Source organism: Phalacrocorax carbo, chromosome 3 (assembly GCF_963921805.1).
Source record: "Phalacrocorax carbo chromosome 3, bPhaCar2.1, whole genome shotgun sequence".
Taxonomy (NCBI): domain Eukaryota; kingdom Metazoa; phylum Chordata; class Aves; order Suliformes; family Phalacrocoracidae; genus Phalacrocorax; species Phalacrocorax carbo.
The window spans coordinates 78,132,006-78,159,177 of record NC_087515.1 but is presented as its reverse complement, the minus strand read 5'-3'; the positions used below and the strand labels follow the sequence as shown (position 1 = coordinate 78,159,177).

The 27,172-nt window shown below is 43.8% G+C and overlaps 2 protein-coding genes across 6 annotated transcripts in view; one reads left to right on the top strand and one right to left on the bottom strand.

Annotated features, from left to right (window-relative positions):
• WASF1 (WASP family member 1) overlaps positions 1-1,377 on the bottom strand; it is a 103,160-nt gene extending 101,783 nt beyond the window's left edge. For 2 of the 5 annotated variants that reach the window (XM_064447468.1, XM_064447469.1), the window contains exon 1: positions 956-1,374. The gene's annotated coding sequence lies outside the window, so the exon portion shown is untranslated. Of the gene's footprint in view, positions 1-955 lie in introns of all 5 variants that reach the window. The other 3 variants (XM_064447473.1, XM_064447471.1, XM_064447470.1) reach the window with 3 other exon arrangements.
• A 790-nt stretch (positions 1,378-2,167) lies between these two features.
• Positions 2,168-27,172, top strand: part of CDC40 (cell division cycle 40) — a 44,985-nt gene continuing 19,980 nt past the window's right edge. Inside the window, exons 1-3 of the mRNA XM_064447467.1 lie at positions 2,168-2,399; positions 14,791-14,877; positions 16,460-16,589. Coding sequence (XP_064303537.1) covers positions 2,208-2,399; positions 14,791-14,877; positions 16,460-16,589 — 409 coding nt within the window. The 5' untranslated portion in view covers positions 2,168-2,207. The remainder of the gene's footprint in view (positions 2,400-14,790; positions 14,878-16,459; positions 16,590-27,172) is intronic.

The following is a 27,172-nucleotide window of genomic DNA, read 5'->3' as shown; positions in this document are numbered from 1 at the left end:
TAGATGTCACTGTATGTTCACTTTAATGCTGAAAGCACATGCAGCATGAAAGGAAGTCATGGCAATGTACTGCTCCAGGTGCAAGCACGCGCCATGCATGTACCTGGCATTAAAGCTAGCCCTTCAGCGCTCTGTACTTTTTCTATTTATTCTGTCGGCGGGTGAAGCGGGCGCAGAAGAAGGCGTTTTGCTGGCGGGAGAAGTTGGAACATACGTGCTTCTCCCGCTCCCAGCCGGCCTCACAATGGTAGCAGTGTTTCCGCGGGGAGATCCGCCGTCAGTCGGGTCGGATCGAATCCCCCGGCCTGCGAGGGGCAAACCCGCCGCCCGTCCCCACCGCCGCCCTCCCCGAGCCCCAGTCACCCCGACGCCGCGGCGGCGGCGACCGGCTGGGAGGGAGGGAGGGAGGGAGGGAGGGGAGGGGAGGGGAGAGCGCCTCACACCTCACACCCCACCTCACACCTCAGCCCGCCGCTCGCACCTGGCGGCGGCTGACGTCACCCCCACCGCCCCCGCCCCGCTGACCCCAGCCCCACACGGCCCCACCTTCCCCGCCGGGCGATCCCGCCGCCCCCGCCGGCTACGGGCACACGGGGCGAGCGGTCTGGGCGGTGGAGAGAGAGCAGAGCCGCCGCGCTCCGGCACACGCGCGGCCCCCTCCGCTCCTCCGCCTCACAACACGCCCCCCTCCTGCCCCTGCGAGCGGGGACGGCGGAGAGACGGGGGAGAGGGGCTCGGCGGCCGCGACGTGCTTCCCCCCTCTTTCCTTCCCTCCCTCCGCCGCCGCCACCCCCCGCAAGGGCAGGGACAAAGGGGAGGGGGCCGACACCTGGCGGGGGCCGGTCCCTTTGTGGGGCAGGGACCGACGGGGAGCGGGGGCGCGGCGGGGAAGGGAGGGTGCCCGGTCCCGCCCGCCCGCCCCGGGGCCGCGAGGGAAGGGTGCGGGGGCACTTACTCGCCGGCCCGGCTCCCGTTCTCCGCCTCCCCTCGCCTCGCACCTTCACGCCGCTCGCCTCAGCCCCTCCCTCCGCCTCCGCCTCGCGCTGCCCCCGCAGCCGTTGGGGCGCTGGAACTTCAAACGGCGCCGGCCATTCCGCGCGCGCGCCGCCGCCGCCAGCCGACCGGCGGCTCCGGGCCGGGGGGAGGCGGCGGGGGCGCGTGCGGCGGCGCGGAGCTCCCCCGAAGGCTTCACAATAGAGACAGGACAGCGCGTGTGTGTGCGGGAGGAGGGGCCTCTCGGCGCGCCGAGGCGGGCGGGCGGGCGGGAGGCAGGGCTGTTTACCCGGCGGCCAGACCCGGCCCCCCCGCGCCCGATGCTCGGGCTGGTCCATGCGCCGCCGCCGCCCCCCAACCCCGCGACTTGAGGGAGGGGAGGCGAAGGGAACCCACCCCTCCCCACCCCGCGGGCGGCAGGTGGTACGGTCCGGCCCGCCGGCTCCCTCTCCCGGTCACGGGCGGGGCGGGGCCCGCCATTGTGACGTACACAAAGCCGGCTGCTGACGGCCAATCAGCGGGAGGGGGCAGGGCTCCCCAGGGCACTGTCCGCCCCCGGGCCGGGGCGGTGGGAGCTGGGGGTTGAGCGAGCGCCGGCGGAGCGGCGGGACCGGCACAGCCCGGCTCAGCTGCCACCGCCTCCCTGCTGAAGAGGCGGCGAAAACCCCTTGCGTGCGGGGGGTGGCGGGCGCCCGGGAGCTATCGCGCCCAGCCTCTGTTGCGTGTTTTCCCCTGCCGTTACGTGGGGTGCAGGCGAGAGCGGGGGAGATGGCCCAAGCGCCCGTCACAGGCCGTAACGGGCTGGGCGCGGACAGGCAGCCGCTGTCACCGGCCGGCGCGCGTTCCCCGGGACCGGACAGCGGGAAGTTCCCCCTCCCGCTCGTCCCCCCGGCAAGACCGGCGCAATAAAACTCCTCCCACGGCGACAGGCCGGCAGCGGCCGCCCCGCAGAGCCCGTTGCATGCCGGAGCTTGTAGTCCCGCCCGGGAGTCCTGAAAGGTTAAGCACCAAGAACAGCGAAGGGAGATGATTTCCCCCTTCAAACGCTTGTCCGTCCCGCAGCAGACCGCAGCGGATCCCTCAGAGCGTACTTTCCGTTTTAATGAGCTACCTTTCGGAGCGCAGCCCCACCCCGCTCGTTCTGCGGGGGAAGGCAGGCGGCCAGCCCCGCGGAGCTGCCAGGACCTGCCCGTCCCGTCGTCCCCCGCGCCAAGATGTCGGCGGCTATCGCCGCGCTCGCCTCCTACGGCGGCTCCGACTCGGAGCCCGACTCGGAGCCCGAGGCCGAGGCTGGCTCCCAGGGCGCCGCCGTGCTCGCCACCCGCGACGCCGTGCTGCACCTGCGCCCGCCGCCCGCCGCCCCCCCGGCCCTGCCCGTCGACGCGGCCCCGGAAGTAGCCGTGAAGGTAGAGGCGTCCCTCCGCCACCCTCGGGGCCGTGGCCCGCCGCGCCCGCCGCCGCCGCCGCAGGGGACGGCCCATGGGCAGCGCTGGGCCGCGGAAGTGGGGCGAAACGGGGGCGGGCGGGTGCGGGGCCGGCGCGCGAACGTTGCGACCGACCGGCCTTGCCCTGCCCCCCGGTGCGGTGCGGTGCGGTGCGGTGCGGGGGCCCGGGCTGGGGAGGGAGGGCGTCTGTCGGGCAGCTCGGCCGGTGGGTCTCGCTGCGGCGGCTGAGCTTACTGCAGCGTGCTATCTCCGTCTCAAAGCCGTGCCCTGCTTGGAGTTCCTCAGACACTCTTGCCTTGCGCTCCCCCGTGTTTGTTTTTGTGTGTGGCTTGCCCGGGTGGTGGTGGGGCGAAATCGGTACTTGGCAGGTGGAGCGCAGCTGAATCCTGTTCTGAAGAGCAGCCGGAAAGCTGGTCGGTGCTCTTGTTTTCGTTCCAGTCTTGCTTGGGAAACTTAGTTTTCTAAGTTTGGTATCATATTGGTTCACTTTTGTGATTCCAGAAAGAGGGAGAGGAGGATGTTAGTTTGGTTTTGAGATTTTAAATATAAGCAACTAATTTCTAAGGAAAAGGAGGCATCTCACCGTGATGATTGTCACTGTAGCATTGTGTTGCTTCCAATTGTTTTGAAAAGTTTCCTACTTTGTGACAAAGGGGTGGATGGAGTCTTTCACTTTCGTGTCATTAGTTAATCACATGCTATCGCAACTGATCATATTTGCATGTGCATGTTATATTGTATGTACTGACTAGATGTGCATTCTCATCCCTCAGAGTCTTAGAAATATCTAACTTGAACTGCAGCCTCTGGCAGACTGTCACATACAGGCTTTGAAAGGAATGCTAAGTAACATCCGTAATATCTTCTGAGTGTGAATGATGATAAGTGGCAAGTAGCATTGGCTGTGCTCTTCACCACTCTTAAAGCTGTAGCTGTTTTCCCTTTGCCATGCTAGCACAAAGGTTTATACAGTCCCTTGGTGACTGACATCAAGTACCTGATCTGAATTTTTAAAAAAATAATTCTGGTGGAGTTATTTGTCCTTTGATCCGTTCCCTGATCTGCACAAATGCTGTGCCAGCACAGCAGTGCCAGAGTAGAATCAAGCAGCTGGAGGAGAGTTAGGTGTCAGTAGCATGTTCCATTCAAAGCTGTTTGCCAGGCTGTGCCCTGAAAGGGGTATCCAGCGGTACATCTAGGGCTGTCTCTGCAGCAGGCATTCTGTTAACCAAGATAAAAAGGAAGTGAGGTTTCTGAGTATCAAGATGTTTCATTAAAATGTTGTCTGTCATTTTTATTTGCGATCACAGATGAGATGCATATAACTGAAAAGATCAATGACTTCAAGCTGATGCTTTCTGAATACACAGCATACTGGAGCTTCTTTTAGTACCACAACCTTCTTTGAGGAGTAACAGATCATATCCTTGTAGACTGGTATCAGGCTTTCTATTCAGTTTTTTATGGTTCAAGAAAGAAGTGCTGGTGTCAGACAACACACTCTCAACACCTTCCATGTCTAAAAAATGATAGTGTCCCACCAGTCAGTGGTGGAAGCTTCCCAGTCACCCCCTCAGGAATTTACCCTAATTTTTCAGGATTAGAAAGCCCTTACTGAACAAATATAAAAGACATGATGTTTGAGTGTAGGTCACAAGAATTCTTGAAGTACAGAGTTGGAAAACCAGCAAGCTGAGTGAGGAGGAAAGCAGAGTTACAGTTCATTAGTATCACTTCACGTGCGCAAATGTTGTTTTGACATGAGTAAGAATCAAGTACTCCTAAGTGCATGGATATGTATTACACAAGGGACCAGGAATGGATAAGAAAAGGTGGTGGTAAGAAGGGAGGCTAGAAGGGTTAGTCATAAAACAAATATAAATGACAGCTGTACACAAGTGCATTTTTGGCAGTTGAGAATATAAATCTTAACTGGTTGGTGTTCTGCATCCTAGTTCTAATCATTGTCCCTGTTACTGGTTCAGAAGTTTGGCCTGTTAATTTGCACAGATGTTAGACTTACATGTACTTTAAAGAGGAGTAGGTTCCTCACTCTCTTTGATAGAAAAGCATAATTGTTAGCACACTCAGCTATAGCATTTGGGTGTTTTGTTGTTACTTAAATGTTCATATCAAGTATAGCCAGCCCTGTTACTCCAAGATGTATTTCTTCATTCTACAGAAATCTGCTGAGTTCTTGCCTCAAATTACATCATAGGTATATAAAAACATATTTTTCTGAAAATAGTTTTTCTATATCTGAAAACTGTACTAATGACTTGTAACTTTCTTTTAAAAGTTTGAGGGGACGGCTTCTGTTACACACTCCTCTTAAAGTCCACCTGTTAAAATAGGCCTATTAGAATCGTAGAATCGTTAAGGTTGGAAAGGACCCTTAAGATCATTGAGTCCAACCGCTAACCTAACACTGCCAAGTCCACCACTAAACCATATCCTCAAGCACCACGTCTACCCTTCTTTTAAATACCTCCAGGGATGGAGACTCAACCACCTCCCTGGGCAGCCTGTTCCAATGTTTGACAACCCTTCCGGTGAAGAAGCTTTTTCTAATGTCCAACCTAAACTTCCCCTGGTGCAGCTTGAGGCCATTTCCTCTCGTCCTATCGCTTGTTACTAGGGAGAACAGACCGACCCCCGCCTCGCTACAACCTCCTTTCAGGTAGTTGTAGAGAGCGATGAGGTCTCCCCTCAGCCTACTCTTCTCCAGACTAAACAACCCCAGCTCCCTCAGCCGCTCCTCATAAGACTTGTTCCCTAGACCCTTCACCAACTTCGTTGCCCTTCTCTGGACACGCTCCAGCACCTCAATGTCCTTCTTGTAGTCAGGGGCCCAAAACTGAACACAGTACTCGAGGTGTGGCCTCACCAGTGCCGAGTACAGGGGCACTATCACCTCCCTGCTCCTGCTGGCCACACTATTCCTGATACAAGCCAGGATGCCGTTGGCCTTCTTGGCCACCTGAGCACACTGCTGGCTCATGTTCAGCCAGCTGTGAACCAACACCCCCAGGTCCTTTTCCTCCAGGCATCTTTCCAGCCACTCCTCCCCAAGCCTGTAGCATTGCATGGAGTTGTTGTGAGCCAAGTGCAAGTGTTGGCACTTGGCCTTGTTGAATCTCATACCGTTGGCTCTGGCCCAACAATCCAGCCTGTCCGGGTCCCTCTGTAGGGCCTTCCTGCCCTCCAGCAGATCAACGCTTCCACCCAGCTTGGTGTCATCTGCAATCTTACTGAGGGTGCACTCAGTCCCCTCATTCAGATCATCAGTGAGGATATTGAACAGGACCAGTCCCAGCACTGAGCCCTGGGGAACACCACTCGTGACTGGCCACCAACTGGATTTGACTCCATTCACCACCACTCTCTGGGCTTGGCCATCCAGCCAGTTTTTAACCCAGCACAGAGTGCGCTTGTCCAAACCGAGAGCAGCCAGCTTCTCCAGGAGAATGCTGTGGGAGACAGTGTCAAAGGCCTTACTAAAGTCCAAGTAGGCAATGTCCACAGCCTTCGCGTCATCCACTAAGCGGGTCACCTTATCATAGAAGAAGATCAGGTTAGTGAGGCAGGACCTCCCTTTCATAAACCCATGCTGGCTGAGCCCGATCCCCTGATTGTCCCACATGTGCTGTGTAATGGCATTCAAGATGATCTGCTCCATGACCTTTCCTGGCACCGAGGTCATGCTGACAGGTCTGTAGTTCCCTGGATCATCCTTCCGACTCTTCTTGTAGAGGGGCATCTCATTCAGTAGTTTCAAGTCATCTGGGACCTCCCGGGTTGACCAGGACTGCTGATAAATGATGGAGAGTAGCTTGGCGAGCTCCTCTGCTTGGGTGGATCCCAGCTGGCCCCATGGACTTGTGAACATCGAGGTGAAGGAGCAGGTTGGTGACTGCCACCTCTTCAACAACTGGGACTTCATTCTGCATACTAGCTCCATTTCCCAGCACAGGGGCCTGACAACCCCAAGGATGACCAGTCTGACTGTTAAAGACTGAGGCAAAGAAAGCATTAAGTACCTCAGCCTTCTCCTCATCTTTCGTGGCAAGGTTACCTTCCGCATCCAACAAAGGAGGGAGATACTCCCTGGCCCTCTTTTTGTCACTGAAACATTTATAAAAAACATTTTTTGTTGTCTTTAATGGTGGCGGCCAGTTTAAGTTCCAACTGGGCCTTCACCTTTGTAATTTTTTCCCTGCATAACCTCGCAATATCCTTGTAGTCCTCCTGAGTCACCTGCCCCTTCTTCCAAAGGCAGTAAGTTCTCCTTTTTTCTTGAGTTCCAGCCAAAGCTCCCTGTTCAGCCAAGCTGGTCTTCTCCCCCACCTGCTCAGCTTACAGCTTATGGGGACAGCCTGCTCCTGCACCTTTGAGATTTCCTTCTTTAATAACATCCAGCCTTCCTGGACTCCTTTGCCCTTCAGGACTGCCTCCCAAGGGACTCTGTTAATCAGACTCCTTAACAATCCAAAATCTGCCCTTCTAAAGTTCAGGGTATTGCTGATCTTGTTCTTAAATTACTTATTATAAGTAACATTGAGTTATAGTTATTGGTTACTTCAATCCAGTAACACTTCTACTTTAATTTTAAGTTGGAAAGCTGACTAGATGAAAGTGCGTGTTTCCACTACTATTTTCAGCACCACTGAAGTGCCGATAACGTTACAGTACCTGAGAGAAGACTCCAAGGGAAGAAAGTGTGCACTTCTGGTCCCTTCATCCAGAAAAGGATACCTTATAACTGCAAAAAGTTCAGAGAAGGGCAGCAGGGCTGAAGAAGGGTCCTACTTCTGTATGAGGAATCACTGAGGAGGCCAAAACTGAAGACGACTGAGGTGAAAAGTATGACAGAGACCTACCAGATCATTAAACAGCATGGAGAGGGAGTTAAATACTCACTGCCTTTTCCAGTACAGCAGCTATAAGCTAACTTATAGCTTACTATTAGGAGCAGTGGTCATCGCAAGGGGCAGGACATATAGAATAGTTTTGTGGTGTCCTCGGCACTTGCACCGTCAGAGTGCAGGTTCAGTACTTCTACTCATCCATTCCATCGTGAGTGGACTTTCATTCAGAGGAAAGTCAGGTCCTGTGACTTCTGCAAGGATTTGTGGAATCATTGATTTATTGATAGAGATGCAGCTCTTCTCAGCTTCCTGCTGGTGATTGTGTTTTCTGTTTGAGAAAAATAAAGTCCTGTTCTCATTTTTGTCTCTAAGATATAGTAGGTACCTCCAGTCATGGTAGGAGCATATCTTCATGAAGCATAGCTCATCTGTTCCATCTGACTCTAGTAGCTGCACTGGCTAAGCACGTGCCACCCTGGTGCTTTGCTACTGGTTTTCTATGGATTTTTTTTTGCCTTAATCAGCTTCATGGTTATATTTAAGGCAGTTAAAACCAATAGTAGGTATGACCTTTTTGCCTCTGTGGTGTTTTCTATGAGCCACATATGTGGCTTCCAGAGGAAGGGAGGCTCCCATACAGGAACACCCATGCTTTCGGCTCCTAGTCAGGCCTCACACAGGCAGCGGCACTTGTCTGTTGGTCCAGCCTACTTCAAGGAGAACCAGAGCCCACCTGAAGCAAGGCCTTAGGCCTTTCTGCTCTGTAAGAGCATCTTACTGCAGGATGGGTAGCTCCAGGACAGTTGCATTGACTCTGGTTATTCTGAGATAAGAACCTGTTAAGAATTTGAGGCACCAGTTATGAATTGGTCATAGAGATCTCCTCCCCAGGATAGCAGTGCCCATGATACTGGGCTAGGCTGGCTCTTTGTCTCCTAGGCTCTTAAAGCAATTGATTAGTTGACTACGATTGTGAACTGATTAACTGTGGTTAACACAGTGAGAAGAAACCCAGAATATGTTTAAGTAATGGAAGTCTAATGATCCAGAGCTCCTGTGCTGTTAGGTATCCAGAAACTGGCTAAGTAAGGTGTGTTTGTTAGTGGTGGCTTTTATGTGTGGAGTGAATTAGGCTAATTAAGAACATAAACTGAAAAAGTCAAATACAGATGCTCATTTACTTGGTCCTTAACACCAGTGCATTATGAATGTTTGTTCAGTGCTTTAATAATGCTGGCTTTGATTTGAAAGTAGGTGTCAGCATGTGTTTCAAGTCCTATAATACAGCAGTTTCCGGTTTTTTTTTTTCGCTCTAAACCTCTTATTTTAGGATTCTTTCTAAGTTATATTTTGCTAGACATTGCTAAACCAATTATAATTAGTTTTCTTACAGCTTCTACTGATATGAAAAAATCACCCTAAGATTGCTCACTAAGTGTCTGCCTTCACTGTTGAATTCACTGAAAGAAAATCAGGAAATTGCACATTCTGTGAAGAAATCAGTTTGACAGGAAATGTAGCTATAAGCTTTGTTTTTGGTGAGAGCACGTACTGTTTGATCATCAGTTCAGGGTGAGACTTGGATGGGAGCAGATTTTATGATATTTACCTACAGTATCTCGTTCACTGGTTTTGAGGAGAGGTTACTCAACTGGGTTGCAGTCAGCTAGGCTGTCCTGGCCCAGTGCAGGGGCTGGAGGTTTTGTGTTGTCTTTAACGTGGGAAGGGGTTGGAAGTCTCAGGTCTGTTTCTCTGTTGAATCTAGTTTACCTTAGTACTATGCAGGTGTCCAGAAAAATACTACGTCAAGGGAAGAAACAGACTTCAGTCACATTTCTTAATGTTTTTTAAAACCTAATCCCTACCCATCTATGGAGAAAGAGATACAAAGTCAGCGTGTGATCATTCTGTAGCAGTGATGAATATCAGTGATTTGCGAGGTATTATTTGTTAGGAATGTTTTGGCTTCTTTTATATGGTGGGTTTTCCTGATTTTTTTGACACAAAATGCCTTGTAGAGAATAGATATTTAGAACTTGTCACCTTGCAGGATGCTGGGAATCTAACCTAGTTCAACAAAACCATTTACCACATGCTTTTCTTGCTGGTTTATTTTTATTCTATTGAAGTTAGTGGGATGGATATTTACTGTTAAGAGTGTATGAATGAGTAGAATGACTAAGAGCTGATGAGATCAAAATCTTAATGTTGGGACTTCACTGTAAATGCCATTCATCTCTTGGTAGTAAATCTGAAAATCTTTAGAACGAGATAGTACTCAGTATTTGACAGCCCAAGAGGTTTATGCAAGAATTGGTAAGTGACAAATTGCTTAAGCCTCTGTGGCTCATGGGATAGGGTCTTAATTTACCCCATTTTAATTTAATGGATAATTAAAACTACATAAATCATATGCAAAGCAGCCTGCCCTTTTTTAGCTAGTTAGCTAATTAGTAATGAATTCACCTGGGGAGGATAGAACACTGTAGGTTTATTATCTAAAATGTCCAGAAAAAAAACCACATAGACATCACAACTCATTGCCTGCATGATAGGAAACTTTGAAAACTCTGAACTTTGCTTTATTCTAACAAACTTCATGTTTAGACAAACACTTGAGATTTAAGTGTCAATTTCTGCTTCTGAATGGATAAATGGTTCTCATTAAACTTACAGATAGCCACATATTGGCACAGTGGGGATTACAGAATGTGGCTGAAATCTAAAAATATTGTGGATTAAAAGGTTTGTGAGTTGCCTTAACATAAACAACATTATATTTTTTCTAAGGAACAGAATTAGCACTCAGTGTTGCAGTCCGTGCTGCAGCTTGTTTCTTTTATTTAAGGTTTTGCTTTGATGCCTATTAGAGGGATTTGGTCTGTGTTCAATTCAAAAATGTTTTTGTCTTGCATACATATAAAACTTCTAGCAAGCCTTTTTTTGGATTTTTTTTTAAATTATTGAACTATTTTGCATTCTGTAAGTCAAGTACAGTTTTGGTTTATGGCATTCAGGTAGGGGTTTTCCAGTGAAAAACAGGTCTGTGGTATGTTTAAGGAATCCGTAAGAAGGAAAGCTAATCTAATTTACTGTATTTATAGCATAAAATCCCTTCTGTTTCCTGTGCTCTTTCCTGGCCAGAGGGCCTTTATGGTAGGACTAAAGGAGCAAGCCTTGGTACGAGCTAGACATTCTGTGGTCTCTAGGGAGTTATAATGAAGCACCTGCTTGTCTACACTTCGTGCCAAAAGCTTCTTTCTGTCTCAAGGTAGATTCCTTAGGAAATGCTAATATTCCAGAGTACAACCCTGAGTACCATTCTCTGATGATAGTGTGATGCTGTGTTGTAGGATGAAAAAGGCAAAAGGATAGTATCTAAGTGTCAAAGTATTTTTTACCTTATCAAATCATACCTGAACTGTAAATCAACCTGATACGGCAAGTAAGTAGACAGCACATCTAGTTTAAAAATAAACAGACAAAAAACCCCAACCAACACACCAAGTAGTTCTGTGATAAGATATCATCTGCTTTTTTGCCTTGCATCAAGAGTGATACCCGTGTCTGCCTGGACAGAAACTCATTTGACCTGTCTGCCAAACTTCAGTGGATCTATAGACTGAGTAATTTCAGTGCTAGACTGGCCTTATTTCTGCTAAGTCATATAATCTGAATCTCTTTTAGACTGAATTAGGTTGTTCACTTTTTCTATACAGGTCATATTTTCTTAGACCTTTGATCATTCTTGATTTTCTCTTTTGGACCCCTTTCAGTAGCATGAGTCTTACCTGTGGTGCCCAGTATGGCCACTGTATTTTAGTTGGGCTCTTGTTAGCAGTGCTGAGAAAAGCAGAGGTGACATGTAGAGCTGAAGTTTGTAGCTCCATTGTATTCTGTCTTCCAAGAAAGCATATTCAGTAAAACATAACTTTCTAAAACCCTAGTTCTTCTTTTCCACGTTATATGGGGTGTACCACCTTTAATGATATTGCAGCATGCCATAAAGCCCATATTTATATTAATTCTGAGTTGCAGCAAACACAAGCTGCTTCTCTGCCAGTCCTACAGCTGAACTTTTAGCTCTCTGCAGAGGAGCACTACATCTGTTTAAATTGACAGCATCTTGACACCCCACCTTTTTATGATTCCTATGCCTTTCTGAATGGGAAGTGACATAGAGTAATACTTAGCCAACTGTTAAATTCACAGATGCCCTCTTCTTTCAGCCTAGCTACTCATAGTCTTCCATCCTGCAGAGCCACTTGTGTAACATTGCTCACCTTATGCTTTTAGATAAATTAAGGCACATCGTGTGTGACCAAAGGAAAAACTACAGCACAGCAGAGGGATGTGATTCCTTAGATTACCTTATCTCAGTCATGGCTCTACCAGACTGCTTCTCTTGTGATCCCTTCCCTGTTTGCCATAGCTAGGGAAAATGCCTCTAGAATGCACGCAGGTAAGTTCTGTCAGCTGTTACCAGCGTAAGGGGGCAAGAGTTGTAAGACCTGTATGTTTACTTTTTTCGCTTTTTGGGTTTTAGAAAGATGAGTTCTGCTCAGATGGTCTTCTGGTGATGCGTGCAGTTGTACCCAGTGATCTTCACCATGTGCAGAGGTTGCTGACGAGTTCTTTCCTCTCATTAAAGAGAAAAAAAAAAAGAAAAACCACAAAAATAAACCCCAAATCCCAAGCCAAAATGCCCCAATGCAGATAGCTTACCAATTTGTGAAATGATTGATGGGCTAGGTTAATGTTTTTAGTGTTTCTGCGACCTACCAGAGTCTTGTAATACTGTACAAAATGGCATTCATTGGATGTTGACCAGACATTAATTCGTCTGCTGCGAGTCAAACTCTTGCTGTAGACTAACGTTTCAGAATATGTTGTGTCAGTATATATTTTCATATCAAGATTTTGATTCTTTAAAATACTGAGCAGGTAAAGAGGGGAGTTGAGACATGCTCGAATTATTACATAGTTTAAAGTGAAATGGCATAGTGAAAAGATAACCATTATGTGCTTCCGCAGCATATTAACAGATCATCATTTGATGCCCAAATATATGAAAGCATGAATAAGGCTGGAGGTCTTGAGGAGTGTAGCTCCTGTAATATAACATGTGCTTCAATTTCAAGGCTCGGTGGTTTTCACACAGAAAGACTATGCCTGTGGTGGTCTAGGAGTGAACATATTGTGTGGTTTCCAAGTGACTCAGCGCTGTTCCATCAGCAGCAAAGTAGAACCAGAATTGCTATAATCGTCCAGCAGAGGATCGGCTCTCATGGCACAATCTGTTTCTTTTCTCAATTACTGAGCATCATGTAATAGGACTTATCAGGGAGAAAAGAGGAGGAAAAACAGCAGGACTGAAAAATTGTTGGCATTTTTGCAAAACTGGGTTTTTCTCACTTTTTCAGTTTAAAGAGCAGGAAAAAAACCCCTGTGTCTTAACTTCAAGTAAGCTGATCACTGTTAAATGTCACTGACATTTGATCAGAAAATTTTGCCATATTATCAATGATACTAATTTTTATTTTCTCAAATTATAAGGTTGGTGGATAAGATGCGAAGTCTAGCTGGCAGAGCAAGCTGTATGATGTGACTTGAAAAAATTGGCTATGGAAAATGTCCTCAGGCCATGGAGCTATGAAGGGAAATCTAAGTCTGTAGGTAGTACAGGTTAGGAACGGTTTTGATGTGCTCCTGTTCTAGAAGGGGATGGGGCAGGGGTCTGTTGTTGTTGCTCAATGACTGGATTAGGCCTGCTGTGCTGTTCCCAGGCAAGTTCATAGTGTATGAAAGTCAGGGCTGTGAATGTCCCGGTAGCCGTTGTCATCCAAGCCCAGTGAATTGGAAAGGTCGTGTGATGAGAGAAATGAGGTCAGGCTGAGAATTGGCAGCGCTGAGGGCTCAAGCAAGAGCAGTGCAATGGCTGGACCTGCCTGTTAAAATAATTGATACACAGTGAGAGTAAAACTTTCTAGTTGGACTTAACAATTCTGCTAAGACAGTGGTCTTAGTAGAACAATTGAGGGATTGCTGATGTCATTCTCTTTCTTAAAAAAAAAAAATCACGATACTTTTTATTTCTGAGCAGTTTAAACCAAATATAGTCAGGTTACAAGCCAAAGATCTTTAGGTACTGTTTTGCTTTTCTGTGTTCTAGAAAGCCAGGTTTTAAAACCTAAGTCTTGCATGCCTAAGCAAATTTGTTTGTAATTGACCTGCTGTTGAATTGGGGAGGAAAAAAGCTTCTGGGCACAGCACGTCAGAGAATAGCTAACAATATTAAATAAGTAAAGAACAGGCCGTTTTGCTCTTTCAAGATACTATAATACAAATCAAGATTGAGTTTGTTCGAGGTAATTTTCTATTAATGAAGTGACTGCTAAAATTCAATCCTCTATTGTGTCACTTCCTTCTGTGAGTTGCAGATGCTTTTGGATCCTGTGGTAGAAGAGCACTGATTAAACACTGATGCTAAGATAGCTTTTTCAGTGTAATTACTAGGGATATTATCAATATACTAGCTCATTGTAAATCCCTTTCAAATGCATTTATACTAGAATAAAGATGCAGGAAGCAATACCAGTAATAATACCACAAAATAAAGTTCTCCTTCATTAAAGGAGCCCTTGAAGGGTGTGGGGAGGTAGTGTCAATTTAGGATCAATGTAATTGGGCCTTTGTAGAGCTCTCTGAAACCAGATCTTTTTGAGCACTGCCACCTAATCATCCTTTTTCTTTCCTATCTTATCTGTCTTCTACTTCAGCTGCATGTGCCCTTCAGAGTTTTTCCCTTTGAGTTGCTAGAGAAGTTATTCTTTTGGTTAGCCCCTCTTTCTTGTCCCTTCATCTATCAAGTTAAATTTTTGTCACAACAGGCTTGGAAATGTGTTTATATACTGAGGCTGAATTCTGTTTATACCTTTTGGTAAAAACTTGGAGATAGGGGATCGCTGGATTCTCTGAAACTCATTGCTATACATAGGTTTGTGCGGATGTCTAATATGTTTTCCCATCTCTCAAAAGAGTTACTTGTCACTTCTGCCTTCCACCTTTTGTATAACTCTGGTTTTCACACTTTTATATTCAATTGGTGACAATGTTAATTGGCTCTTCTTTACAAGGTCTGGTATTCAAACATCCTCAAAGATTAAAAAAAAAAAGCAGCTCGCCTCCAATCATGCTACTGTTTTTAAAATGTGTGCATGAAGTCTTTAAAAAAAAAAAAGTAGTAGTACACATACAAAATTCCGCATGTATCTTAGACAAATTTCTCAGTGAGGGCCAGATGTTGGGTTTGCAATCAATATTTTTTAAAAATAGAAACTTCTGCCGAGCTACTCTTCTCCTTTCATTGTGCTCACAGTGTCAACTTGAACTACAGCACTAATTTGGTCTGAAATGGGGCAATGTCATGGTTTTAAAAGTCTGTATGTAAAGAATGCGGTATTAATATGTCTGTTTTATTTCAGGAAGATGTGGAAACAGGAGTCCACCTTGATCCTGCTATCAAGGAAGTTCAGTACAATCCCACTTATGATACCATGTTTGCACCTGAGGTAAGAAAAAATATTGATCTCTAGAGCAGAAATGCCTTTGGCTTTAAGGGCAGATGTTCTATAAATCTCGTATGAAATTCATATAAGACATACCTTCTTTGGATGCTTGCTGTGTTTTGGAATCTAGTTTGGGCAAATTGAAAAAACATTCTACACAGGTGTGTTGGTATTTTTAACACCTGAATTTTAATATTCTGCATAAAGCTGTTCTAAGAAGAATCTTAAAGTGTTTATCAGAATTATAGCTACGGAAATTAAAAATCAAGCTAGGAAAATAGCATTATAAAAATGTTGCGTAAAACATGAACTGCATTAAAGTAGTCTGTCATTATTTTCACTTTTTTGCTACTGATTGTACTTAGAACAAAATGAATGGTAGTGAGTCTTGTGGATGTATGGCTTCTAAGAGGAGGATTTATAATTAAAACCAAGTACTTTCAGTATAGCTATTCACATCAGTGTTAAGTATTTTAGTAACTTGAGCTATGCTAAATTTGTAAAGTGAAAAATCATTTTAGGCTGAACTTGGCCTGCCTGGTGCCACTTCCTATTTTATTGTAACTGACAAGCTATCTGAAAGATAAAAATAGCTGTTCAGGCATTTAACTTTTTTCAGTATTTAACTTCTTTGTACAGTTTGTCTTCTGTTAGACCAGGGGTTAGCATTGTAGGTAGACAACAGCTGCATCAATCTGAAATTTTTACATTACTTATGTTTTATGTTTAAAAAACCTTTTGTGGAACCACATAAATTGGCCTTTTCATAGCAAGCTTGCATTTTGCATCATCCCAACGCCATGAAGTGTGTGAGCAAAAATACTGATTTAAACTTACTACAGTGTTAGTTCATATAAGTGTTTTAGTTAGGGAGGCCTAATGTGGGACAGTCTCAGATGTCTGCAAATATGGCTGACAAGCGTAGGGATTACAATTAAATTTAGTTTGATATTAGTCTCACTGTATTGCATGTGTTTGTATTCACTGTTCTTTTTCCTAACCATGGTATGGTCAGGAAGACTGGCATTTGTCATCTTGCAAGAAGAAAAGCAAGGCAGGGTTTCATAAGTGTATTTCCTGGAATAATACATCAAGTCCCCAGCTGCTTTTTAAATGCACAAATGTATTGTTGGCTGTGTAATTTCTGTATTAAGTACACAGGTTTAGTAGGACCTGCTATCTCTTTCTTGATATTTTCCCCTTACAAGGGACAGTATGCTGTTGCTTTGTCTTCTGAATGCTTGTCCTGATCACGTACTGAATGGCACTGTTTTGTGTCAAGTGGTTGATATTGATTTGTCCTCTGTACCAGTAATACAGGCTAGAAGGTTCAATCATGAAATGAGCTGTTCAGAGCAACTGTGTAAGCGATTACTGTGTAAAATAACTACTAAGATAGTACTTAGACTAAGATGATTATTCAGTAGTCATAAAGAAATATAAAGTTGAAGTGATTTTTGCATTACAGTTTTTTTGAAAGGCAAGTCTTTTTTTCCCCCCGCGGTGTTTTTTCCTGAAAAAGTACACACACACAAATAAGAAATTAGTAATTCTCATATACTTTCTTTTAACCTTGTTGATGTAGTTTGGACCAGAAAACCCATTTAGGACTCAACAAATGGCTGCACCTAGAAATATGCTTTCTGGATATGCAGAACCAGCTCACATCAATGATTTCATGTTTGAACAGCAAAGAAGAACATTTGCAACCTATGGTAAGTCCTTAACAGTGGCATTAATCTCCACCTTTGTTATGCACAAGTTGGACAAGTACGTTGTTCTCTATAGAACAGTTAATAGGACTGCATGTTTTGTAAATTGCTTTTTAACAGACATACTAAAATGGGAAAGGGTTTTTGAGAATCTGTATGGCTGGAGAGCGTATTTATTTGGGAAAGCTCATTTTGTAATTCCCTTTGAAACTGTAATCAAGTGTATGACCTCCTACCAAACCCCTCTTAATTAATCCTGCCATTAGTTGCATCTGTGTGGAAAACACAAATCAAAATTTCACACTTTTAGTAAGACAAATAACTGTAGATCTGTTATGCAAATAGATTCTTTCATGTGATTCTAAGCAAAAGTAGCGCTCTCAAAACCAAAAGGAAGCCTTACTGAGTTGTCAGGTTCTTCAGCGGTTGCCTCTAGATACAAGCTGAATGAACAGGATTTGAAGAAAGTGGGAATACATTACTAAAATATTCTTAGTAAAGATAGACCCAAAGAACTCTATACTGGTGCTCTTTATAGTTGCTGCTTTCTTATCTTGGAAGAACGTTTTCACTTGCACATAGTTGCATTTGAAAAATGAAACATTTGAGTTTTGGCGAGGCTTGAGTTTCAAATAGGCTTTTTATGTATTTTTTTTAATAGGGAGGACATGGAAAGACTATGAATTCTAAGCATTCTTTTGGACACATTTGAAAGACCAAAACTGCCATGTATTTATATATCAGTGGTTAATTTTTCTTCTGTGTTTCATTGTGAGCTTTCATTGCTGTTTTAAACTTGACTGCAAGTGCTTATCTTGCAAATATGAATCTTTGTTTTCAGATGAAGTATCACTTTATATCCTTTAAGTTCAGCCTATTAGGCAAGTTCTGATACTGTGTAAACTTAGTGTCACAACATTCAACTTTTTACACAACAGACTTGAATCTTTCTTTATTTGTATTTACATTCAAAATACTACTCCCTGAAAACTGTCATGCCTCAAAATCACCTCCCTACGCACGAGTCCCCTCCAGTTCATTAGGACTTTATGCACACGTGAATTCTGCAGGTAGGAGCCTATTCAGGATCTGAATAGACAGATTAGATTTTGTTCTGTGAAATTAAATGTTGCATTGTGTGGGTTGTGCCTTTTTGTGTGTGTAAAATAGATATTTGAAAAAAAGGGTCTGTAGTCATATAGTTTTTGGGATTTTTGTTTGTGAAGTTTAGTTTGGGGGAAGATGGAACTAGTAAGTCTACTCAAAGCTCCTGCTACTGGTTTATATCATCAGTGTACAGCAACTGCCTTGAAAGCTGTATTGCAAGAGAGTAGAAGAATATGTTTTTAAGACTGATAACATTGGCAACTGTGCAACTCTCATATTCAGCTTTCTAGAAATGTTCGATAGATAATGATCTGGGTACGGTGAAAATGGAGCTATGAAAAGACTGAGATAGGCAATTTAAACTGCAAGAACACAAGCACTGAGAAGCTGAAGTTCAAGCTGGAAAATGCAATAAATGAACAAGATAGCCTGGCTCACTAGAAGGTCTGTTAAAAACAGCACTCCTTTAAGTTGTCAAAAAGTTGTCTATTAAAAAATTCAATATTCTCTTTTCCATTTGGAAGGAGGTAATAAACATCTTCTCAGAAAAGACCAAGTATAAAAACGCAAGCATAATTGCTAGGTGTAAATCTAAGTCACAATGTTTTTAATGACTAAGTTATAATATATTGGAAGAACAGAGAGTAAAACTCTAAATTAAAAGCTGCAGATCTTGACACCTCTGGCCTCTGTTAGGCTGTTTAGCACCATTGTGCTAAGGCAGGAGGTGTCAAAAATCTGCAATGGCTAGCATGTAGGGTAAGCAGTGACTATAAATGAAGGACAAGTGTGGTGCAGGACAGAGAGGGTGGTAAATGAGATCATGTATCCAAAACAGCTCAACTGCTGCAGAGTCTTCCCCCCCCCCCCCCCCCAAAAAAAAAAAAGGCAGCTGTAAATATCATCTTGAAAGTTAATACATATTCAGTGAGAAGCCTATACATTAATCATAAACAAAACCCAAGTATTTTTTGGCAAACAATCTTTGTCATGTACTTCTCTTGCAGTAATTATTTACTGTTGAAAGTACTTTTTCCTTGTGATGCTTGGGTAGCTCAGAACATTCATGCTGTCACTGACAGAGGGTCCTTCCAGCCCTTTATCCTCTTAGGTAGGTGGGCAGCAATGGGTACCTAGTGAGGAGCAGAAGAAAGAAGCAAATGAATTGTGATACACCTGAATACGTCTTTTCAATATGCATTTTCTCAACCAAGGGAATTGTCCCTATATTAATTAATTTTCAGTTAATTTGTTGGTTTTGTCTGGGTTTTGTTTTTAATAAATTTGTCCAGCTGCTTCTTGATCCCATATAATTTTTCTGTGTACATAGTAACCTATTGCAGGAAGTTCTTGAGCTTACCGTGTGAGGAGATACCTCTGTTTTGAACTTGTGAAACTTAACAGCCTTCTATTTTGAATTGATGTCCCCTAGTCTTTTGTGCTGGAAGACACGATGAGCAGTCATTTCTTATTCACCATTTCTGTGTCATTCCTTATTTTATAGATCTTGGCCATACTTCAGTTCAGTCTGCTTTTTTCCCCACCTGAAAAGATCTGGTCAACCTTCTTGTTCCTCTGTTGCAGCCTATCCATGCCTACAGTTCTGCTTGTTTCTCTTCCATGTCTCTGCTAGTTCCACTATATCATTCCCAAGATGAACAGCAAAGCTGTACACAACGTTTAACATGTAATCTCACCATGAATTTGTTCTGTAGCTTAATAAAGTGAGAGGCTTTTTCCCTCCAGTTTCTAAAAATTATTAACATTGCGTTTTTCTCTATGACCTTGAGTAACTTTGTAAAAGCTACTTATGCCCTTTTCCCAGATCGTTTATCAATATGTTGAACAACATGGGCCTGAGCGTGAATCTGCCAGCAACTTTCCTGTGCTGTGGAAACTGACCAGCGTTTAAATAACTTCTAATCAATTGCCTGTGTAAAGACCTGTGGGTTTTTTACAGTGTCTTTGAGGCACCATATAGTCTCAGTTTCATAAAGGTATCCATAATCAACCGAGCTTTGCTGAGTCACATGATTGTCACCTCAGAAATATTCTGGAGGTTTTGTCATTGTAATTTACCTGTACAGAAAGCTGTGTTGCCTGCTATAATGCTCATCCAAGTGCCTACTCGTTGTTTTCTTTACTGTAGTTTCTACTGCTTGAAGCTCCTAACGATACAGATGTCTGTCTGGTTGACCTGTAGTTCTCCAGATCTCTGAAGCATCTTTTGAAAGTCGGCATCATATTTGATAGGTTCCATTTCTATCATATTGAGGCAATATTAGGCAAGAGTTTTTCCACTGTCGTTCGGCTTTAGATCTCTTGGATGACTACCATCTGGTCCCTGGTGTTTTGTAACATTTATTTGACTCTTTAATCCCCTGACATTTGACTTTCAGGTAGATATTTTGTCACACTTCCCATCAAGAAAGATGCTGGCACAGGAGCCTACCCAAGCTGCTCCACAATGAACATGTGTTTAAAAAAACCTCACTGATGCTCTCTTTTCATTCCTTGATCATCTGTTGGCCTACGTGCTGTCTCATATGCTTTCTGCCCCTGCAGATTTTGACAAAGGACAAGTGTTAGTTTTTATACATTATGTGATTTGGTCCTCGTTTTCTTGGGGGGCAGGCTGCCTTACTGTAGTGTTTGTTTTGTCTCCTAGAGTTTGGTTCTTTGTATTTTCCACATTTGGATGCAACTTCGGCTCTTTGAAGAATAGCTCCTTATTTCTAATAGTTTCTCTTTACATACTGTTCAGCTGTGCTCACTTCCTTCTGGTTTCTTTAAAGTCTTCTTTTAATAGCTGGCAGGCATTAGTTCTTTTTCTCTTACATGGTGTCTTTGAAGTGTCCCTGCATTTGGAAAAGGCTTTTACCCTTTGGTGCTCACTTTCTGTTCCTTTTCAAAATCTTCTTTACCTAATATAGCCCTCTTGTTTTGAGATTGAGAACATTATAGTAAAAGTTTTTTATGGCTTTCTTTGCTTCCTCAACAATGTTTACTTTTACTGCATTATGGTCATTGTTAAAATGTGTATCCTTAGAAAAAATGTCTTAAAATAATCTTGCACTGCTCAATTGGCTTTTTTTTCATGTGAGTCTCTAACATGACTGCTTCATGGTACAAGTACATTGTGTAAAAACGCTGTTTTCATCACGTCTTGGTGTAAGATTTGCACAGTCTGCTACAAGGAGGTGACTATAGTATGTCATTATTACTGTACTGCTTTCCTTAGCACCTGTTTGATCTCTGTTACCATTCCATGGTTATTGCATCTTCTGGCTGAAAAGTCAGTAAGGGAGTCCTGGCAACTGTACTCACCACTACTTAAACCTGGAATTTCAATCCACAGGATCCTTTAATGCTTGTTAACACCATTAACTTGTTAATCTGATTTGTCTTTAAGCTTTCTGTAGCAAATAGCATGGCTTTCCCCACTGGTATGGCTATCTTATATCTGTATTCTTCCTATCTAGTAAAGAGTGTATTCTATCCAATTATGTTAGTATTGTCCTACCAATTTCATTAGTTTACTAATTTAAAACAAGATATTCCAATTTCATTGTATATTATTTTTAGCCTCTGCCATTTTGTATGCATGCTTGGGTTTTCTATTTCCCTGCCTTCAGTTTAAATAGGATTCTGTGCTTATTACTATCCCTGTTATCTGAGGTTTCAGATTTCTGTGCTACCTTTTGCTTAAGGATACAGCTTTTTTAAGACTGTATGTCATTCCAAATTCTTTATTTACTTTAACTATTGACTATCCCCAAATCATAGAATCATAGAACCATAGAATCGCTAAGGTTGGAAAGGATCCTTAAGATCATTGAGTCCAACCGCTAACCTAACACTGCCAAGTCCACCACTAAACCATATCCTCAAGCACCACGTCTACCCTTCTTTTAAATACCTCCAGGGATGGAGACTCAACCACCTCCCTGGGCAGCCTGTTCCAATGTTTGACAACCCTTCCAGTGAAGAAGCTGTTTCTAATGTCCAACCTAAACTTCCCCTGGTGCAGCTTGAGGCCATTTCCTCTCGTCCTATCGCTTGTTACTAGGGAGAACAGACCGACCCCCGCCTCGCTACAACCTCCTTTCAGGTAGTTGTAGAGAGCGATGAGGTCTCCCCTCAGCCTACTCTTCTCCAGACTAAACAACCCCAGCTCCCTCAGCCGCTCCTCATAAGACTTGTTCTCTAGACCCTTCACCAACTTCGTTGCCCTTCTCTGGACACGCTCCAGCACCTCAATGTCCTTCTTGTAGTCAGGGGCCCAAAACTGAACACAGTACTCGAGGTGTGGCCTCACCAGTGCCGAGTACAGGGGCACTATCACCTCCCTGCTCCTGCTGGCCACACTATTCCTGATACAAGCCAGGATGCCGTTGGCCTTCTTGGCCACCTGAGCACACTGCTGGCTCATGTTCAGTCAGCTGTGAACCAACACCCCCAGGTCCTTTTCCTCCAGGCATCTTTCCAGCCACTCCTCCCCAAGCCTGTAGCATTGCATGGAGTTGTTGTGAGCCAAGTGCAAGTGTTGGCACTTGGCCTTGTTGAATCTCATACCATTGGCTCTGGCCCAACGATCCAGCCTGTCCGGGTCCCTCTGTAGGGCCTTCCTGCCCTCCAGCAGATCAACGCTTCCACCCAGCTTGGTGTCATCTGCAATCTTACTGAGGGTGCACTCAGTCCCCTCATTCAGATCATCAGTGAGGATATTGAACAGGACCAGTCCCAGCACTGAGCCCTGGGGAACACCACTCGTGACTGGCCACCAACTGGATTTGACTCCATTCACCACCACTCTCTGGGCTTGGCCATCCAGCCAGTTTTTAACCCAGCACAGAGTGCGCTTGTCCAAGCCGTGAGCAGCCAGCTTCTCCAGGAGAATGCTGTGGGAGACAGTGTCAAAGGCCTTACTAAAGTCCAAGTAGGCAATGTCCACAGCCTTCGCGTCATCCACTAAGCGGGTCACCTTATCATAGAAGGAGATCAGGTTAGTGAGGCAGGACCTCCCTTTCATAAACCCATGCTGGCTGAGCCCGATCCCCTGATTGTCCCACATGTGCTGTGTAATGGCATTCAAGATGATCTGCTCCATGACCTTTCCTGGCGCCGAGGTCATCAAAAAGCTCTACTCAGTACCAACAGCCTTTTAAATCTAGATGATACCTACCCATCTCAGTAAGGATCCCTTCACTCCAGGAGTTCTGAGAGGTGAAGTTGATACAGGCACTGGAGATGTTTTCCACAATAGGGTTAAGATCTGCAGCTCTTCTTTGCAGGAAACAACCTCATGAGAACAAGCTGCCCTTCTAGAATGTATTTTATACAAATTCAAAAATACCATAGCTTAATTGAGTCACTTTTGTACTGTCCCTTAGTCCATGGAAAACTGAGGATGAGCATGCCAAATGCAAACCTCTGATCTCTGACAGATAACCAGACCTCAGCTTCTTTATCAAGAATGTCTCTGTGATACCAGCATGCTGAAGTAGTCTGATATCTGCTGCTGTCTTTACTCTTTATGATACAAATCATTGTGGTTCAGACATATAATACACAAAAGGAAAAGCCAAATCTTAGACTGCTCTAGCCATGATCCTTGTGCCGCCCTCCCCGCCCCCCCCCCCCCCCCCCCCCGCACTGGATTCTTAAGCTTTCATTTTGTTCCTGACCCCCAATAGGTTGTGAACCTTTGTTATTGTGAAGGCAAACCTGCTTCTCATGTCCTTCAGGCTCCCCAGAAAGGAGTCAGTGGATATGCAGGTCCTATATCTACAGACAACAGCTTGAAACCAGTGATCTAGTCAGATCTCTTTAGTCAGAATTGCTTTGAGGTCAAGTCTATTTTTGTGCTATTTTGCATGGTTTTAAAATCTACATAAATATTGTAGTTGTAGGGTTTTTTAATGAGCGTAATAGTTGAGATTTTATTGATACCACTCTGAACCTCCTGTGCTGCAAATTTAAACTATTTCTCATATTCCCTTCAGCAGCCCTATCTAGCCGTGGGACATTGTTGTCTCTAATGTTTGACATATTGAAACTACCTTTGGGTTCATCAGTTTTTTGCCTTCTGTCCTTCGTCTCTCTTCAGACTGACAATTATGCTCCTTCGGTCTTTTCTAGGCCCTCCCCCCACCCCCAATGTTTTATCATTCTTGTTACTCTCAATATTTATCTAAATTTTTCTTTAAAATACATCGCTTAAGACTGAACACACCAATCTAGATTAGGCCTTCCCAGTGCTGTTCCATGTTTTAGATAGTTTTAACTTTGCAGCAAATCTCGGATTTCTTTTTTCTTTTTTTTTTTCTCCTCATTAGTATCAGATCGAGTTGCTAAGTGTATCAATGCCACTACCCTTGTTGCAGTCCTTGGAGCATGGCTGAAAAGATTAGGAAGTCCTAAAATACAAGCACTTGTTTATTCTTCTCTATCTGTATCCTCAGCAGAAGCAGTCTCTTTTCTTGAAAATTCCCTTTTGAGCACTGGTTAATAAAAAAAAAAGGCAATATACTTTCCTTAATTATGTGGGCACATATAAATTTTCCATGTGAAGTAGATTTACAGATTATTTTTTACATGCTGCACACAAACTGTTCATGAATATGGTAGAAAAATAATTTTGTAGCTATTTCAGCATCAGTACTCATCCTAGAAGTGGACTGCTTCATTCACGCAGCATTTAGTATTTTAAAATCTCCTTCTCCTTTTTAATAAGAAACAGTCTTCTGTCCATAAACCTCAACGTTCTTATGAGTATTCAGTAACTTGGTTATAACAGGATTACTTAATCAGTAAGAGCTTAAAATGACTCTGACTTGAAAATAACACTTCTGATTTTTTTTATCTACTCTGTTACATGCAACACCTACAGTCACCATTATCCCTTACAATTGTAGGCACTTTATTCTCTGATTACTTTGATTCTGCAGAGAGGCCAGTGCAGTCAGAATGGGTTAGTCCAGCTGTATTTTTCCGCATACCGGAGCTACCTTGGGTCTCTGTATGCTGCATTGCACAGTATGGTGTAAACATACTTTAATTAGCTGTCTTTCTGGAATGCACATCAAAGTCTGATTATTTAACTAACCATTTTCAGGTGCACTGAAATTATGGATGTAGGTGGAGTTGTACCTTTCCTTGCTAAAATGTTGCATTAAATATCTACCTCCTAAAAAAAACCGAAGGAGACGTAGAAGTCAGGGCACATTATATGGCATACCAGCTGAGTAGGATAAAAGCAAGCTGTCTTTTGCAGCTGTGTTTAGCAGTCCCAGCCGGAAAGAAAAGATTCTCTTTCACATATCCATTAGAAAGTAGAAATTGTTCAGAGCTTTTCTGTGAGAATGATGCTGGACCAAATTCAACCCAGCTATAAGAAGCCTCTGCTTCCACGGGAAGCTGTGCTTGGCCCAGGGGCCCTATTCATTAGAATACTGTCCCTCTTTTACAAGCACCAAGCAAATAGAGTCCCAGAGACTTTGTCAATACAGTTGGAGGACAAGTAAACCACTGTATTGATTTTGATGTAAATCCAAAGTAATATCTCTCTGCTGTTAACAGAAACCTTATAGCATGGAAAAGAACTCACTGAAATAGTGGCTTAATAAAAGCAGGCAGTTAAATTAGCAAAAGTCTAACTGCAGTGTCTGCTCAGTTTGGTTATCCATGGAAGTAAATCCTAATAATAGGCTAGAACAATTTTTGTTGTTGTTGTTTGGTTTAGGTATAGTGGGACTTCATATTTCATAAGAGGGCACTGGTATATATTTCTGTCCTTACATTGCACTCGTGGAGCATCTGGGCATATGTTGTTCCACAATTGGGTCTTACCAGGTTTGAAGCCCAAGAGTTGGTGTGCAGGTGGATTGCTCCATTTGTATGGGAACACTTGCTGTGTTCTTGGAATGGTTGTTCTACTAATGTCAAGATTTTTTTTTTTTTTCCTGGCATCTAAAAGGAAATGAGCTGGACCATCTTCTAGGACAGTAGGCTTTCTGAGAAATAGCTGGGTACATGATCTATTGGGATGATGTTGATAGGTTCTCAACTTGTATGCACCCATGTGCTTTTATGGGCCATTGGCCTCTGGGGTGGACTGGATAATCTCCCACTGCTCATGATTGTCTCTGTGAATCAACAAAAATACAAGAATTAGATTGTATGCTCTAGGTTTTCTTTGATTTTGCATGTGTGATTAGTTTTATCAATGGTTTTATATCTTCATTGCTTTATTTATTTTTTTATTTTATTTTATTTTCCTTCCTGATACGGAGAAATTCTCCTTGGGTCTTCAAGGGACATTTTGTCACTTGAATAATATTTAATAAAAATTGGTGATATGTCCACCAGGGTGCAGTCTTTCCCAAAAAAAAAAAAGCCATGGTGGTCAGTAATTGTTCAGTGCACCTGTTCCTTGGAAACTAGATGAATTTATTTGTCTGTCTTATTCTTGTAAGATCATGGTATCCACTTCAGGAGAAACAGAAAAAAACTGTAAGATACACATATTAAAATGAGAACCTCAGTATCAAAAATTGTAAATATCCTGAATATCTATGAAATGCCAGGACATTTCATAAATTATTTATTAGAGTAAATGCAGCAGGTTTGGGGTTTGTTTTTTTAAATGAGACTCAAAAGCTATAATCAGGAAATGAAGATGTAGATACGTAATTCTTTTAAAAATTAAAGGCCATTGCTGCTGCTTCTGATACCATCTACGTTAGTTAAAGCAACTGCTTTCAAGTTGAAGGAACAAGCTTTCCCAACTCTGGCAGGAGGAGCATGAAGTAATTTCTGCTGGAGGAGACAGAATATGCACAAAGTCCTAGAAAAACTTCATTTGCTTTCATTTTTCCCCATCTCTGTCCTCTTCCTTCCAGCTGCTGTCATTCCCAGGACTGCCAGAGATGAGTAGCACTCTAACTGACCCAGCGGAGGTAGTGGGCAGGGGGCTGCTGGGCCACAGTCTGCTGCTGAAGCCAGAAGGCTGTCTGTGCACAGCAGATTGGGCTGGTTTCAGTGTGACTTGCTGGCTTTGCAAGCCAAGGAACAGTGCCCTGAACTAAAGCAGCATCTGTTTAAAATGATGTGTCACTAACATAAGATTTTAAGCTAGTCTTTTCCTTATGCCACGTTACAACAAGAAGAGGTTGCTATGGCATTTCAAAATCTAATTTTTGCATTTCAGCAAACTCATGTGAATTCAGTGCTGACCTCGCTTGGAGCAGAGTGTTAGGCCAGGGGCCCCCTGAGGTCCCTTCCCACCAGAAAGATTCTGTGACTTTGCTTCCTATGACTACTCTCCTTTTGTGTCCTATGTTAACTGTTGCCTATTTATTTGCTTCTCTACCCTGTGCAAAATTAAGCGTTCTGGCAGCAGTGCATACTCATGGTAATAATTCATAGTAATCTTAAGTCAAGTGAAAACTGTGTAGGATTTCAAAGTATCCACCCTT